Raw genomic sequence first — 17958 nt, forward strand, 5'->3', positions numbered from 1 at the left:
AGAAGAGAAGGGAATAACGAGAACAAATGAAGGAGAACACAGGAGAAAAAGAAAAACAGGAGGAATGTGAAAAGGGAAAAAAAAAGAATAACAGGGAAGGGGAGAAAGTAATAAAAGACGAAAGGAGAAGAAGAATTAAACTCCCAGATTTGTGTCCATCACAATGGGCGTGGCCTGAACGCAACGTCACTGATGGTTATATAGGCTGCAGCTGTGGCGACGGTCTCGCGTTGCTGAGACAGGCAGAGCACAGAGGACCGGGTGGCGCGCGCTCTCTCTCTCACACACACACACACACACACTCCCCAAACAAAGAGAAGCACGCGAGGCAGCACAGCATCCCACCCTTTACAGCCGCGAGCTCACTTTGCAGAAGCGCTCCCCCCCCCCCTCCCCATAAAAAAAACCAAAACACCATCATCCCCTCTCAGACAGAACCGGTCCGGACCGAGGCTCGAGCTCACAGGAACACCATGTCAACTAACGGCGCGACTAGCGGAACCAGCGACATGCTGCAGATCCAGTTCGGTCTGATCAACTGCGGGAACAAATACCTCACGGCGGAGACCTTCGGCTTCAAAATCAACGCCTCCGCCACGAGCATGAAGAAGAAGCAGATCTGGACCCTGGAGCAGAGCGGGGACGAGTCCAACGGGAACGTGTTCTGCCTCAAGTCACATCTGGGCCGGTACATCGCAGCCGACAAGGACGGGAACGTCATCGGAGACAGTGAGACCCCGGGCCCGGAGTGCCGCTTTATCATCACCGCGCATGACGACGGTCGCTGGTCCCTCCAGTCCGAGCAGCATGGTCGCTACCTGGGGGGCACCGAGGACCGGATCATCTGCTTCGCGCAGGTCGCCTCCGTGGCGGAGAAATGGAGCGTGCACATCGCCATGCACCCGCAGGTCAACATCTTCAGCATGACGCGCAAGCGGTACGCGCACCTGAGCGCCAAGGTGGACGAGATCGCCATCGACCGGGACGTCCCGTGGGGGGTGGACTCCATGATCACGCTGGTGTTCCGCGAGCAGCGCTACCACCTGCAGACCTCCGACAACCGTTTCCTGAGGAACGACGGCGCGCTGGTCGCCGCTGCGGACAAGAGCACGGGCTACACGCTGGAGTTCCGCTCGGGCAAGGTGGCGTTCAGGGACTGTAACGGCAGGTACCTGGCGCCCTCCGGGCCCTCCGGTACCATGAAGTCTGGGAAGAGCACGCGCATGGGGAAGGACGAGCTGTTCGTGCTGGAGCAGAGTCACCCGCAGGTCGTGCTCACCGCCGCCAACGACAGGAACGTCTCCACCCGGCAAGGTGGGTGTGGTGGTCCCTGTGTGTGTGTGTGTGTGTGAGAAGGCCCTGGTGGTCCTGTGTGTGAATGTGTTGGTATCTCATCCTGTCACAGCAAGGGTTAAGCTGATGGAATGTCAGACTGCACCCCCCCCCCCCCCCCCCCCCCCTGCATCACACACACAAACACACACACACACACTCTCTCTTTTGCATATGTATTTACAGGTCAGTAAGTGTTGGCACATTTGCCTATTATATTATAACATAGGCCTATGAAAATGACTCGATATGATAGAGTGCAGGCAATAGCCAACACAAATGCACACCTTATTCACACACTTACACTGGAGCTTAACCCATTACATTTTAAATCCTCTGTTTCCCAAGCCCAGAATAATTTTAGGACAATAGAATATAAAGCTGATAAAAGGGTTGTTGGGAGTTTTACAGACCTCTAGCATGAAGAGAGTGTTACAAAGAAGGGCACAGAGTCCTCAGCTTTTTTTTTTTCTTTTAAATGTGCACATGTGCCATCATTCAAATGCAAAACAGCTTTAAACTGAGAACAAGAGAATGAACGAGGCACAAAGCAGCAACAGCAGCAGCTCCCCAGTTTAGAGGAGGGTAAGATAAACACGGCTACATTAGGAAGAAAAAAAAAAACGGGCTGAAATCCGTATGTTTCATGATGACAGATGTAGCAGTAATATCTGGTGCTGACAAAAAAAAGAAAATGTGCCAAAATTGCAGTTCCTCCAGTGGCCACTTGATGCTGGCTCTAAAAGTGAGGCCTTCCCCATTAGGCCTCATGTTAAAATGTCCAACATTACTGCAGAGAGTTCAATGAGCCTCTTAGCTTCTTCAGTGTAATAAACAAACAACTCAGGCTGGCAAACATCACACACGAAAATCTCTTGAGACACAACGGGTTTACCGGTGAATTCTTTTGGCTAATAAGTTAGCCGTGGGCACAGGCTTTGTAGCGTTCGCCGACCATTTTCTCCTCTTCATTGTAACCCCTCTTGTCCAAATTATGGCTCCAGAAAACCAACACGGTGTCCAGCATGTTGAACTCTTGGTTTCAAAAAAGGAAGTTCTCATAAGATAAGGAAAGGAGGAAATTCTGGACGAACCAATGGGTTACATCCAATAATATACAGTCAGTGGGACAGGTACTTTGAAGTCACCTTTTTTGTAACACAGCTTTCATTATGTAGGATTATATGTTCATTTTCACCCCATATAACATCCACTGTCTTTCCTGTTATCAATGCAAAACGTTAGTCTTCACCATAAAGAATTATGAGCCTGTATATGATCAGTGTTTGAGTTTAATAGCCCTGATGATGTGTTATATTTATTGGGTGTGTGTGTGTGTGTGTATTTCTGTGTTTGTGAGGTTCTGTCCATGTGTGTCTGGTCTTCAGCTGAACGATTGGGCAAAGCTACAAGCATGTTTCCTCCACCTTCTTCCTTCCTTCCCTCTCACCCCTCCTTACTTTTTCCATCACCTCCTTTCACCTCTTCACTTATTCCTCCACAAAATGTTCCCTTTGCATATTTCATCATGTACTTTTATTTTCATTTCCTTACGCCTTATCCTCTCCCATCCTCCCATCCTCACCCCCTCCCCCACTCCTCTTCTCGGTCTGGCTACTGCTGTGTGTGTGTGTGTGTGTGTGTGTGTGTCTGAGGTCATTATCAGTGGCATCCCTCCTGCTGGACAGTTGATGGGTGTCTAAATAGATCTTGAGTCATTGGGTTTTCGCCATGAATTAATTAAAATCCCTTAAATGTTATGAATCACGCTCTAAAAACCTTCTCTGACGCAGCAATCAAAGATCATGACTATGATTCTGGCAAAGACTGGGAAAATGCTCGAGAAAGTAGAGACGGTGGTGGTTTCTGTCTGCTGTAAATGAATGATACGAATATACTAATTGATGCTCTTTAAATCTATATTTAGCATCTGGTCCAACTGGAGGTAACTGGTGAATACACAGTTTGGTTTGGTGGTTTCATTCCTCCTTTTCCCAGAAAGTATGAGCCGTCTCTGCGTCACACAGTGAGCCTTTTTGTTTGGTCTCCCTGGTTGGTTTTTACTTGTCTCGAGGATATTTATCCACTTTTCTCACCGTCCTCCCCCCCCCCCCCCCCCAGACTCAAAATGGAGGACAGTTTTTAGAGGCAGAGCTTGGATGAAAACGTTGTATAAATTCTTCCATTTTTAAGCTGACCTGATAATATTGGATGATGACGTTCGCTGTCATGCAGGCACAGATTGCCATTTCTAATCCCACATTCGAAATAGGAAAGTCATTTCTGTCCGTGGGACTAAATCAGATTATGTTTTCTATTATTATGAAGGATTTAGGGTCTTTAATGTCCTACGGTCAAACATCCCACTTATGTTGTTATTAAATCGTTTATTCAGGACTTATTTCTGAATGTAAAAGAAAAAACAAACAAGTGTTTTAGAATCTTGCATTGGAAACTTAATGTATTGAATGGTATTTGATCCTTTTTTTTTTTATTCATTCATATTGTAACAGAGGAATCATTAAGTGAGATGAATGTGGTGGATCCAGTTTTACTTTACTAACTTCATAGTTAGTGGACTGTTGCAGCTCGTTGCGATGTGACAGATCCACAGTCAACGCGTTGAAGGAGCTCTTTGGATTTTCTGGTAAACAGAAGTTATGTTTACATTCAGCGCTTTGCTCTAAAGAGCATTGTGGTCACCCACTAGGTCTAGCAAACATGATGAATGCAGTTCTGTCCTGCATATGGTTTCTACCTTGTAGTCTTCTTCTTCCTCTTTGGTGATTTACTACATTTCTTTGCAAGTTATTTATTGCCAAATCTTTTTTTTTCTTCTCTCGCTGCTCTTGCAACAAGCATGTCTAGCACTACTACCTGTGACTCAAATAAACTCTACTTGATATGCAGGTGCTGAAGTGTTGTAAAGATCTGCTCTGTAAATGGTCCTCTTCAGAGCTGTAAACATCACTGGGATGTTCTTTCACTGATAACAGGAATACATTTACTTAAGGCAACCTTATGTAGTTGAGTGCCTGTCTCAAACATCTAGGTGACATGACCTCTGAGAGGAGGTTTGTCCACTATATGTGCTCTGATGAAGGACTACACTTTTAATATAAGGTGGACTTTTCTTGTAGATTGCATTAAGGAAGTTTCCTTTTGTATTGAGCAGCAGAAATGTTGTAGCACGTTTGATGTGTTTGCCTTTTTATGATATCCTGCATTGTGAAACTTTCAAAGGTGCTCAAGTCAATGTTGAACTACAGTCAATATATCATCCAGCCTTAGTGTCAGCTCTTAGAAGGGTTTTCATACTAAAGCCAAATCCTGGAATGGGAATGAAACGGTTAATGTTGAGTTGTTGTTTCGGGAAATTGATCCATACAATCTTTCTCTGAAATCTTCCTTAACAAAGATGTCTTTATTAAAAAGGGAGGGGGTCTGTACCTTTTTACATGAAAACCCTCGTTCAAACCTCCAACCAATGTCATTGTGATGTGGATAAAATGTGGAATGGAAATAAACTGTCTCCAGATGTTTTACAGAGCGTACAGCTGCTCTCTGCGGTGACTTTTCTGCCTGGCAGATTTGAGCCAAGATGGCAGCTGAAGTCAGCCGGATTTTATTAGTAGCCAGAGGTCTAAGACATGAGGGTTAAACCTGAAGTAGGTCAGTCCAAAAGCTGCTTTGTCCAATCAAAACTCGCTTTTAATTCTCACTGATACTGTTTAAAACAAATCCAGTCTAGAAGTTTCCTGATAAAACCGAGTAGCAGGAACTTTTTTAATCAGTCAAAAATGTCGAATGGTATCTGGGAGGAGTTTCTGCCATTAAGATGAATTGGTTGCTTTTGAGGCTTTCATGCAACAAATTTGTATGTATTTGAACGTTAAATTGGCGGGTATTGGAGCACAATGAAAGAACAGTTGTTTAGTAGTTAGGTGTCTTTGGATGCTTGCTCTGATGCACTTTTGAAAATCAGCTGCATCCCTATACAGCTGAACAATGGAGCTGGTACATAAAATAATACAAGTCTAATCATAACAAAGAGATGTGATTATGAAAGCTAGAAAAATGATAAAAGTGGCTCTGATTTACAACATTAAAACACCTCATGTAAAAACCTCTTTTAAGAGTTCACCTAGTTTATAATAGATTAAATATAGGATTTAATTCAAAAATATTTCAAACTGCAGTGAAAATATCTTCTAAGCTCATTGCAGGTAATCATGCTCTTTATATTTGAATCAAAATCCATTTTTTTTAAAAGCTTCTTATGTAGGATTTTGCATCATCCGTCCTCTAATCTGTGCTTGCATTGCTCATAATTGCCATTAATAACCCTGACTCTTGCTTATTTCCTGTCTTTAATGTTCACCCTGGTCAACCTGGGGATGAACATGGTCACAGATTCCCTGAGTGACTTTTTAAAGACCCTCATATGGACTGAGACACAATTATAAGTCCGTTAGCCTGGAGCTCATTGGCCTTTTAGTGGCCTGTTCTGCCCCTTAATCTGTGTACATGTGAGACTGAGGACTGAGTGCTGCTTTTGTCAGCTAAATGGATAAGAGCCCATCCTATCCTGTAGGCTACTGGTGTGACCACTGAGAGCCAACTCCTGATTATCCTCTCTTTTAAAACAGTGAAAAGTCAAATCCATGGTAAGGCAGTGAACATCCAATGTTTTCTGACTGCATCCTGTGACCAACCTCGTCTTTTTTGTAAACTGGAAATTGGACAATTAGATTTATTAGAGTTGTTATGAATGCATGAAGCTACTCCTCAGTCCTATAAAATATGACAGAAGCCACATAAAATATTTAAAACGCCCTTGCAACTGAAAAGACTCAGAGTCATGCGTTAAGATAATCTTTTTTTGACATTTATGGAACAGAATTAGTAGTTGACAAGCTTCACGGTAGTTCTTTGTAATTTTATTATCAGTCCGTTCTGTAAAATGCTCAACCTAGCAGCCGGCTAGCTTGGTTTAGAGAATAGAAACAGGGCCAAAAAGCAAGCCCGGTTCTGTCCTCTATACAAGAAACACATTTTCATGGTCGTTTTTTTTGGCGGCAGCAGGGACTTCCTACATAACATGACCTTTATGTAGTGACTACACCCAGCTAAGAAATGTTGCCCTCTAGAGAAAGTCATGCAAACAGAATTGAATTCTTTTTTTTTATTAACCTATTAGGCCATTTTTTCCCCTTTTATTGGATAGGACAGATAAAGAGAGACAGGAAATGTTGGGAGGAGTGAGGGACAAGCAGCAAAGGGCCAACGTCGGATTCAAACGAGGACGATAGCCTCGGTACATGGGCCGGCAACTCTAGGCTACTTGGCGCCCCAGAAGAGTTGATTTTTACCGCTTTCTGGACGCAAGGACAAAACGGCTAGCTTTTGTTGTGTTGTCTGTTCAACAACCACATGAGATGACATCAAGCCGGCCACAAATGAGTCCATAGTACATACTAGGGGTTAGCTTGTGTTACCTGCAGACAGAGCACAGCTAGATCTCTGACTTCAGCCTCACATTGACCCTACAGAGTTAATATTGGTTTCAATATTCTGGTAAAATTAGAGGAAAAAAGCCCACTTGAAGTTTAGTACTCTAAATGTTGAACCGGTTTGTAGACAACAGTTAGCCCTTTTTTTTTGTCGCCCGTCTTGAAAACCAGCTCAAAGAAGCAAACAACTATTTTCAGATTACAGACAAAAATGATAAGTGATGTGATGCTCTCAGAATTGTTGAAATCAGGTGAAATAAGAGCTACAATCATGCTTTAAATGATGTGTTGTGGTTGTGTGGTGAAAGAAGGAGACGACAACTGTGGCTCTGTTGTGTCTGGCCATGATTCAGCAGCCCTGACACCCTTTCTGTATCCTTCACCCCCCCTCCTCCCCGCTGGCAGGAAATGAGACATGAGGCACACAACTCTGACCTTGGCTGGTGTTTGTTAATCCCCGCAGGGTAAAGGGTGGCGATTTGCTGCAACACATCAACACAATTGGCACACTAACGTGATGAAAAAAAAAAAAAAAGGGATTAATGCATCTTTGGTAGAGTCCACTGACATTTAGACTTTAATGTGTTTGTAGACCTTCAGTTTGTTTGTGTGTTCTCAGACTGTATTATTTGTGTGCGTGCAGGTTAGGAGTGTCCCAGACGAGCCATTCCTTTTTATATTGTTGTCGTCTTTATTATAGGTTACGCTTCAGCCGGTCTCCAGTGTGTCATTCTACTCATCTCTGGGTTTGTCTGCTCTTCTCTAATTCCCACGAACTCAGTCAAACTGTAGATGAGCTCATTTTTTGCAGCACACTGGACACGCAACCAACTTTGAATCAATTAACCAGGAAAATTTGGGACATCCCCGGGCACAATGATGTACAGTATCTCCCATGTCTGACCTCATTTTACTATTGTTAGTGGAAATGGCATTATCCGGCATATTCACAAGGCAGCTGACGACAAAGTCAGAATGCAAAACTCAGATGGTTAACTCTGTTTTCCGCTTTAGTTTGCTAACTCCTTCCTGGCCAACATTACCTTTTTTAATGGTGGTAATCAATAAGGAACTGGTGTTAAATGAACAGAATTGCTTATGTTAATATAAGATAGCGATTGTCTGAATGCTTACATTAGCACTTCTCTTATAAAATATGTTGTTTTGGAAAAACAAATGGACAGATTTATGTTTAAAAAGGAAATTAAACATTTCCTGATTCACGGTGTAAATCTACCGAAGCTATGACTTTATAGCTACATTCTAGCTTAACATTAACAAGAGCTAGTAAATGAGTGGATGCTAATGCTAGGTATTGTACTGAATGACTTGAGCTGAGATATTCAGGAGTGCATTTGTGAAAACATCTAATGATATTGTGACTGGCTGAATGCGGATGATAGCTGTTAATTGACTATAGCTATTAGTTTAACATATATGGTGTTTGAACTTAAAATATGGCTGGATTCAACTCCAGATTTTCATTGTATATCACCTTTTGAAATTGGTAAGTAATCTTAAAGTGGTTACAATATAACGGATAACCTAAATTTATAAAACTTGCTTTAACGGTTTCCGCTCCATAGTTGACCGCAGAGGAAATCGACCGCTGTGTGAAAACAGTAAATGTTTTGGGTTATTTTTTTTTGACAAAGGTTAGTTAGTTTGAAACTTTCCTAATGTTTGTAGCTCTTTCAGGAGTAAGATAGCATTCAACACAGAGGTTTGTTCAGCATGTCTATCTATGTGTTGTCTGTCTTTTTAGTTTTACTCTATAAAAAACTTGAAATATGGCCTGATAGACTTTTCTTATTCAATGTCTTCTCAGCTGCTGCTCAGTGATAATTTGAACTATTCAATCTAATACCCGGGAGCCAGTAGTTTAACATTTTAGCAGCGTTTGAGTTTTCCACCCTCAGTGTTATTCCAGATGAAGATGGCTGCTGTGTGAATATGGTCGGTTAGAGTGGTGTGTGTTCAGTGATTGCATACTGAGCAGCGGTCTCACAGTCACTGCAGGATTCAGTGTGAAGGTTGGCTGACTGTACGTTTGGATCGGAACAAAGACCGATGATCTGGCTCCCCGTTTGTGCCCCAGCTTACCGCCTCCTCAGCCAGGCCTGCTGAACAATAGGAGACGTACACACACACACACACACACACACACACACACACACACACACACACACACACACTGGATACAATTGCATGCGTTCACAGCAGGCCTCAGTTTGCTGGCTCACAGTTACGGGGGCCAACAATCTGTGCCTGCCACCATCAGGCTGAATGCGGTGGGTGGGGAGGACAGAAAGGTGGAGAGGTTGTTTTCAAGTGTGCGTGTGTGCGTTTGTGTGTGTTTGTGTGTGTTTGGTGTGGTCTGGGTGGATTCTGGATGTGTGGTCATTGGTTTTTTGGTGTGGTTTGTTCAAGAAGGACACAGTGGGTGTGTGCACTACTGCTGCCGACCCTCTTCCCTCCTCCTCCTCGATTAACCCTGTGTGCCTTAAAGTTATCCACACACACACACACACACACACACACACACACACAGAAACACACACACAGAAACACAAGATCTCTCTCTGGGTCACGGCTGAGGCCTGGGGAGTGTTTTGTCTCTGTCAGTCCTGTTTTTTTATGTGGTGTGTGTGTGTGTACCTACCAGTATTTTTCTGTCCTTGAGATATAACCAACTTGTGATCAGTTCAAGGTGTGTGTGTGTTACTGTGTGTGTGTTACTGTGTGTGTGTGTGTGTGTGTGTGTTACTGTGTGTCTGGAAAGAGGAGATAAGCTTCTTCCCATACACTGCCTGGTCTGCCCAATACAACAGAAAGAGAGCCAAATGTCATACCTCGTGGAATATTCAGGTTTAAAAGACTCAAATACATACAGTAGCCCTAAGCGGACATAAATACATGCCTGCTTTGGAAGGCCTTTTTCTCAGGTATACATAACGTTTCTAAATATGAAATCAGTTTCTTAAAAGATTGAATTAGTAAAATTGAAGGAAACAACCAGCCTGGCTGTCTTAAAGTAACAAAACATGGATATCAGAAACACTAAAGCTTAAAATTACACAGTTTTCTATCAAAATGTAATGTATTTGTACTAAACCAAAAATGTAAAAATGGCAACCATGTATTCTCACAAACAGAATAATAACTTTCATACAGTCCCTAAGCTGAAAATACATCCTGACCAGAGGTTGTACTTTCCAATTTGAAACACATGATGCTGTTTTTATTATTAAGAGCATTTTAAGGCCGCTACAGCCAGCTTTAAGGGAACAAAAAAAAAAAAAAAAAGATAGAAAGTGGGGGAGGGGTCACACATGAGACAAATGGAGAACACATGATTGTGTTGGCTTGTTGTTTCTTTTCTCTTTGTGTCTTTTGGCCTCTCTTGCTCTGCACATATTTACACAGTAGGCTAACAGACAGTCCATCTCTGTGTCTATCAGCCCTCTGGCTATAGGTCGCTGCGCGCCATGACATCATCATATACAATAGCAGACATTGTACAGTATGAAGTGTTTGCAAATGTAACCGTACCCTGCAGAGTTCTCGGTGTCTTTATCCTACAGTTGACTCATGTTTGTTGACCTCTTTGTTACTCTTAAGTGCCTCAGTAGGGCTGATGGGATTTTAATGAGGCTTGGCGTTCGGTGACACGCCAACACGGCTTCAAAGCTGCAGCTGAAGATTGTATCTTTGATAATGATTAATCTGCTGGTTACTCTTTTGATTAACAACTACAGCTTTAAAGAAATGGTCAAAGATTCCCTCTGTTTGGTACTTGGTTTACGACTTACTTCTGGAAAACATTCCCATCGGCCTCAGCTGAACCTTCGGCGTAATAATAATAATAATAATAATAATAATAATAATAATAATAATAGCTTTATTTATATAGCACCTTTTAAAAACACAGGTTTACAAAGTGCTTTGACAAACAGCAAGAACAAAGCAAACTAAACCAAACACAGAAGAACATTAACAACAGTAAGAATATAACAGATGCAAAATACCAAAAATAATTAAATATAATTCAACAGAAAAGAACCCAAAGTGCACGATACACAACCAGACATACATAATGATGTAATGATCGATGGTTAACATGTTAACTAGCTGAGATGTTCCACAGTCACACATTAAGATGTATAAATAATGGATGTAGCCATGATGACTTCACCCATTAGTTCCTCAACAGCTTTTTTACAAACCTTGAGTTGTATATAGCTGCTGCCTGACACCATGTAAGTTGTTCAGGGGTCCGAAATGACAACGGGTGATTCATTAGCTGGTGAATGTGTTAGTTATTTATCATATTTCATACAAAACATCCCTGATGTATTATACAGAACAGTATGCCCTTAGATGATGTATGTTGAGTAAGATAAAAAGTAATCCCCTTTCAGTAGTCATGAACAATCAACACCATTCATTGTACCAGTCTGTTCACAGGCTTCTGTAAAGTTGGGCGTTTTAATTGAGCTTTTTTTTTGTTTGTACAAAGTGAAAATGGTTCCTGATTATTTAAAAAAACTTTTTAGCTTTTTAAAGCAACTGCATTAATGTGTCATTATAGTGAGCGTCAGCCCTGATGAGTAATCCTTTTGAACTAAAGCAGGGGTCTGTCTGTCTGGATTGTGGCAGATGTGTTTGTGGTCGTGTGTGTGTGTGTGTTTGTGCAGCTGTGTGAAATCCTTCACTAATCCGAGCTGTCTGATGTTGCTCATTTAGCGCGTCTGATCCTGATCAGAGGACGTGTGTGGGCGTGCGTGTTTAGAGGACTGACTCTGCGTTCTTGAGTTCATCTGGACGTTTTGATTTGAAGAGTCTTCCGTGTGCAGCTCCTTTTTGGCAGACTCTGTGGACTCCTAAATGACCCTGCAGTTAGCTAACCTTTCCTCCCAACTGTCTTACCGCGTCCAGGTATGGACCTGTCGGCCAATCAGGACGAGGAGGGCGACCAGGAGGTGTTCCAGGTGGAGATTTGCCGCGAAAACAGGAAGTGCGCATTCCGGACTGCGGCTGGGAAATACTGGACCCTGACTGCTAACGGAGGCCTCCAGTGCACCGCCTCCAGCAAGTGAGCATCACACACAACATGTCTAATTTACCATGAGCACACCTGCTCCAATCAGTCATGTGCGTGTGCGTGTGCGTGCGTGCGTGCGTGCGTGCGTGTGTGGGGTGGACATGGAGTGACCTCATTTCATGTCTGCAGCATGTTGTGGGAGATTGAGTGTGTTTGAGTGAAACCTGTAGAGAGTGATTTTCTTTTATGTGCAGCGGTTCGGTCCAGCTAGATTGCTAGCTCTTAACCCCTAACCTTTGACCCTTGACCCAGTGCTCCTGGATGATTTCCCTGTGAGGCCCCAAACTGATTTAGGGCCTGTGTTCACTACAAAAGCTTTTTTTTTTTCTTTTTTTTTTTAAACTGCTGGTAGTGCCTGTTTTTGTATCTAAAAACACATGCAGTTCAGCAGTTCAGCAGTTTCAGAGTCGACTTTTGTTTTTGTCATAGTTGAAAATAGTTTTCACTTTTGGAACACGGCTACGCTGTCAACGTCACGTCAACCTTACCAGCCAATCCAAATGCTGCATGATTCCTTTCTTTTGTTGTTTGTACATGTGTAAAAAATGTCCTTTAGTAAAACAGTGTGTTAGGCATGCAGAGCAACTTAAAACAGACTTAATGCTGAAGCTGAATTGCCGCGAGACAACTTCAGAAACCTTGAAACAGAAAGCACCAATGAGAGTGCAATGAAATTTAAGTTCAGGGAGCCGCCCGCACGTACATGTGCATTACTGAAAGTTTCTAGAGAACTTCAGGAAAGGCTCCCCCTTCATTCGTCTTAAGTTGCAGATCCATATGCATCTCACAGCAGGAACCTTTCTTGTCTTTTAAATGTTATCTACCTCTTATTACCTATTTTGTTCAAACACTGGCTTACCCCAACATCAGAAAGAAATTTGACTTGGGGGCAAAAAAAAGTGTGGGTAGAGTCAGGTGAAAGATTGGGCTGTTTATGTTCACACACACACACACACACACACACACACACACACACACACACACACACACACACACACACACAGCTCATACACAAAATGTTTGTTTATGTATGAAAACACTATTATAGAAAACCTCTGTCAGTGAAAAGATGAAGTTTAAAAGATTAGTCCAAATAAATCTGATCCACTTTCAAATCGAGTTGATTTTTTAGAGTCATCGAGATGCTGTGAAGATCTTTACAGGAACTAAACTGAATTCCGATCTCTCACTCTCGAGATTTGAAGCTTTGCCGATCAGACCACAAAAATGTTTCTGCAAGTCTCTCTGGCCTCAGAATGTGACGCCTGTGCAGGAAAATAAAACCGACCTGATTGCCAAGAGAAAGGATTAACAAGCTCCTGGGTTCGGTTAACTAAAGACCACAATGAAGCGTCTCCTCCTCTCACCCAACAATTACTTCGGCTCTGGAGAAACCCAAAAGGGTGCCAATTTGTGAGCAACAGGAGAGCTCAACGTTTCTGTATTTTACACCTGACACTCAGAGTGTGCTACTGGATAGATATCAGCCATGTAAACTGAATCACCCGTCTTACCACTCATGCCTCTACACTCTCTCTCTTTCTGTCTGCAGGTCAGCTAATTGTTACTTTGACATCGAGTGGCGTGGGAAGAGGCTGACTCTCCGGGCTGCGAACGGGAAATATGTCGCCGCCAAGAAAAACGGCCAGCTAGCAGCAACCATCGATTCTGCCGGTCAGTGAGATGTGTTGATTCAGCCTATCAGACAATGACACGTAGCTGACTGATTCACTCCTCAGCAGAGAGAGAGAGGGGGGGGGGGGGATTTCAGCACAGTTAAGAGTTGAGGAATGAAATATAGGCCAGGCTGGAATTTCCAAACAGATGTCCCTTAAGAATATGAGGGCCGATGAACTAAACAAAGAACATATCGTGTGTTCATTCCTGAACTTGGGATTTTCTGGAAGGTGGACAAATTACATTTGGACAGATGCAGGCTAGCTGTTTCCCCTGATTTTTAGTCTTTGTGCTAAGCTAAGCTAACCTTGCAGCTGTTCTGAGGAATTTAGGTTGGTAGATGGATTTAAGAATGATATTTATCGGGGAGCTGGATGGCCTGGTAGCTGTGTTGCACGCCCCATGTGCGGAGGCTATAGTCCATGTTGCAGCAGCCGTTGGTTCGATACTGACCTCTGCCCTTGGCTGCATGTCATCTCATACTCTCGCCTACCAACATTTCCTGACAGTCTTCAGATGTCCTATCTACTAAAGGCAAAAATGCCCTAAAGAATATCTAAAAAAAAAAAATGTATTTATCTTTTTAGTGAAATTTTCAGCAAGATAAATATTTCAATATATTACAAATTGTCAAAATCTCCTGTATTACTACTGCCTTACTCTTTATAACAGCGCGTGGCGTTTATGAGGAGACGATGTAAAGAGTCATGTAGTTTGCATATCAGATGTTATTCTTAGCTGTAAGACACGAGCATCACATCAGCAGAACAGAAGAAGCACCAATTATAAAGCTGCTTCTGTGTGGAAGTTTCAGTTTGTGATGAGTGAGCTGTAAGCTGTCACAGAGCGCTTTTTTAGGACTGAAAGTGAAGCCAAGTTGCTTTACATATACTTTTAATGAGATTAAACTCCGCTCAAAGTGTGAGCAGGAATACAATGCACCCTAACACGGTGGTAGTGCTCTTGAATGTTACATCCTCAAACCTAAATGTGTCTCTTGTCTTAGTTTAAATTAGATATTGAAGCATTTCAGGGCATGAATAGTTCAAGCTGTTGAGTCTTTACTGCTAACCTGGTTCATCCTTTTGTCTCTATCCAGGTGAGTCCGAAGAGTTCCTCATGAAGCTGATCAACCGCCCGATCATCGTCCTGCGCGGCGAGCACGGCTTCATAGGCTGCAGGAAGGTGACGGGGACTCTGGACTCCAATCGCTCTACCTACGACTACTTCACCTTAGAGTTCAGAGACGGAGCTTACAGCCTGCAAGGTCAGTTCAGGTGTTCAGCTGACGCTACATCGTCTGATTTGTTAGCCAGGCTCTTACACACACACACACACACACACACACACACACACACACACACACACACACACACACACACACACAGCAGCAGCAGCTTTACACAGAGCCTGTGAAAAGACCTCCTGCAGGCACACGAGGGATTAAATCATTTTCTCTTTAAGTGATTCTCATTATGGGTTTACTCCAAGGCTTTTGTGCCAAAAAGAAGGATTTGATTCGGATAAATTTTCAGCCTTCTCATTATGTAATTCAAACAAAACAGGTTTAAGCCTTTTGTTCCCTCCTCCGATCTTTGCTCTCCCTTCTCCCCTCCGCCCCCTTCCTCCAGCTACAGTTACAAACTAGTTTCAAACAGTTTTTCCTCTAATGCGTCCGTCTGCTCCTCTTCTGCAGACTCAACGGGGAAATACTGGATGGTGGGAAACGAGCAGGCGGTGGTGAGCAGCAGCGACACACCCGTCGACTTCCTCTTCGAATTCTGCGACTACAACAAGCTCGCCGTGCGCCACGCCGCGGACAACAAGTACCTCCGTGGCGACCACGCTGGCGTGCTCAAGGCCAATGCGGATGACCTGGAGACCGCCACGCTCTGGGAGTACTGAGCGAGGCGGGGATGTTTCCGCCTGCTGCTGCATTTCTGATGAATGAAGTGCGGCGATGCAGCGACCCCCGTCCTTGCATCTACCTACCCCCCCCCCCCCCCTCCTTTCATTCCTTATATTATATCTGTACGTTATATGTCCATAAACTGCACAGAGGAAGGGGTGGATAGAAGAAGAAGTAAGGAGACACTCCTTTCTCTCCTGCCTCCCTTTCCTTCCCTTCATGCTTCCTTTCTCCCTTAATATGTTGCCATAGTTACCCAGGGGCTGTGCACTTTTTTTTCTGCTTCGATCTGGTTCGCTGCTCCACCTGTCACTCACTCCCTCCTTGCCTTACGATTAGGCCATCCCTCTCCCAGAGAAGAGCAGAGCCAAGTTTAAAAAAAAAAAAAAAAGCCCTCCTCCTCTCTGAGTTGAACCCTGCCTTCTCATTCTTTTGTCTGTGTGAGCAGCTCATGGTGGCAGTATTTATGGTCTCTGACCCAGTCTGCTGGATCTGTTTCTACCTGATCTAATCCCCCCAAAAAACAGGATCCGGCACCAGATAAAACCAGCGGCAGCTGCTTCCTGTCAGCTGGATACAAAAGATGGAGGATGTGTGTCTGTTATCGTGTGTTTGGATCATGTAGAAACAGATTTTTCTGCTCCGTGTGTTTGTTTTCCTGAGCAGGCCCTGTTGCCTCTGTGTGATGACATTGTGGTATAACTGGAGTTTTATCTGATGATGATGATGTTAATGACGGGTTTAACCCCCCTTTGCCTTCCCCCCCCCCCCCCCTCTTTTCATCTCAACTGTAAGATATTCAAATGCAAAACCTGTTTCCTGTGTTGTTCTCTAGATGTGTTCTCATTGGTTGGCGAGGAATTCCCAAAGTGGAAGTAGGAAGTTAAAGCACTCGTCCTCGTCCTCGTCTCCCATTGTCCCGAGAACACTATGAGGGAAAATAAAAATAGAAAGTGTACCGACACAAATGTTAACTGCACACATCTGTCTTACTGGAAGAAAAAAAGAACACACTTGCTGACACATATTTGGATTGATTTTTTTTTTCTATGTCCAAGGCACAGACATTATCATGGGGAGGCGTACAGTAGCTAGACATGAAATGATTTATAGACCTTTTGAAAGATGCTATTTGACTCGCTCAACCAAACGTTTACGTCTCCACCTTTATCGAGACCAAACCGTTGATACTGGATTAACAAAACGTCATCATCGCACACACACATACACACAAAACTGGCCAAACTGGAACCTGGTGCTACTAACTCCTATAATAACTCATGACATGGTAAATGTTACAGCCAGCATTTCTCAAACTGTCCGGAGACCCTCGGATTGTGTTTCTCTGCTGCGTTTCTGCCCATTTCAGATTTCCCATTAATTACCTTAACCTGCTTCTATTTTGGTTTCATCTTCGGTCTGAACTTTGAAAAGTATCCTGAAAGCCCTCACAAAGAAATTATATAATTGTGTATGTTTTTGTTGTTGTTTTTCCTGATTTGTCCGTGAGGTGGTGACACTTAAAAAAAGAAAAAAGTAAAGAAGCAGACGTTGAATTTGTCCGTTTAACAGAAATGTCTATCATGCAGACATGTAGCACATTGCACCCACGGGTCCCTCGCTCTTTGATTCTCCACCCTCCATAACGCATAAATCAGCAGTCGTTTCAGTTCCATAAAATGTATACAGTAGAGCAAAGATTATCTTGACATTGGGCCTTGAATTATAAGGCTCTTCCATCCATCTTCATCCTCATCAAACATTCCTCTGATGAGAAATTCAGAATGGAAAAATCAATCATTGTAGCCTGATGAAATGATACATGATTGTAGCCAGCGCCTCAACAAGTCGGTCCAATTTCCTCTGAGTTTTGAGCATTTTGTCGCATGAAGGGTTGAGAAGCTCAAGCAAGTAAAAGAGGAGGGACAGCGTCTCCACCATAACCAAGACCAATGCTTAGACAAACGGATGTGGAAGGGTTAACATGTGGTAATGACTGTGCCTTACTCACAAGTTTATGGGCAGAAGAAAAGAAAAAAAAAGGAAAAATTCACATTTTTGCTTTGTATAACGGGAACTTCTTTTTGTATTATTGTTTTGTATAATTTTTGATATTGTGGGTTAATCTCTCTCGTGCCATTGGTTCACCTTAAATCCACAACCAATAAAAATGGGATTTGGAACGCAACCAGTCTCCATCATTGCTGACTGTCACATTTTTTTTTTACACTTAAATCCTGATATTTATTCACCTTAACGTTGAACATTACATTTTCCTTTTTTGTTAACTACTGTGATCTTAATAAGCAAAAATCTAAAACCTGTAAAATCTTCAATTTCATTTTTTCTTATCGGCTAAAAGCCTTACGTAGCTACTCAGCTGAAGGTGCTTGTTATAAGCTTGCAGAAAGAGTCGTAACTTG

At 43.0% G+C, this 17958-nt stretch overlaps 1 protein-coding gene across 1 annotated transcript; it reads left to right on the forward strand.

The window, feature by feature from the left end:
- Window positions 1-217: 217 nt before the first annotated feature.
- Window positions 218-17723, forward strand: fscn1a (fascin actin-bundling protein 1a). The gene is made up of 5 exons (XM_020651319.3): window positions 218-1314; window positions 11784-11940; window positions 13502-13623; window positions 14726-14893; window positions 15323-17723. The coding sequence occupies exons 1-5, from the start codon at window positions 474-476 to the stop codon at window positions 15529-15531; spliced, it is 1497 nt and encodes a 498-aa protein (XP_020506975.1). The 5' UTR covers window positions 218-473; the 3' UTR covers window positions 15532-17723.
- The last annotated feature ends 235 nt before the right edge of the window (window positions 17724-17958 follow it).

This window comes from Labrus bergylta, chromosome 16 (genome assembly GCF_963930695.1).
Source record: "Labrus bergylta chromosome 16, fLabBer1.1, whole genome shotgun sequence".
Lineage (NCBI taxonomy): Eukaryota > Metazoa > Chordata > Actinopteri > Labriformes > Labridae > Labrus > Labrus bergylta.

What these genes read in the sequence shown, in the direction of transcription:
- fscn1a (XM_020651319.3), top strand. Translation starts at nt 474, where the DNA reads ATGTCAACTAACGGCGCGACTAGCGGAACCAGCGACATGCTGCAGATC. An exon ending in CAGTGCACCGCCTCCAGCAA is followed by an intron (nt 11,941 to 13,501) that starts GTGAGCATCACA and finishes TTCTGTCTGCAG; the next exon opens with GTCAGCTAATTGTTACTTTG. An exon ending in CGGAGCTTACAGCCTGCAAG is followed by an intron (nt 14,894 to 15,322) that starts GTCAGTTCAGGT and finishes CCTCTTCTGCAG; the next exon opens with ACTCAACGGGGAAATACTGG.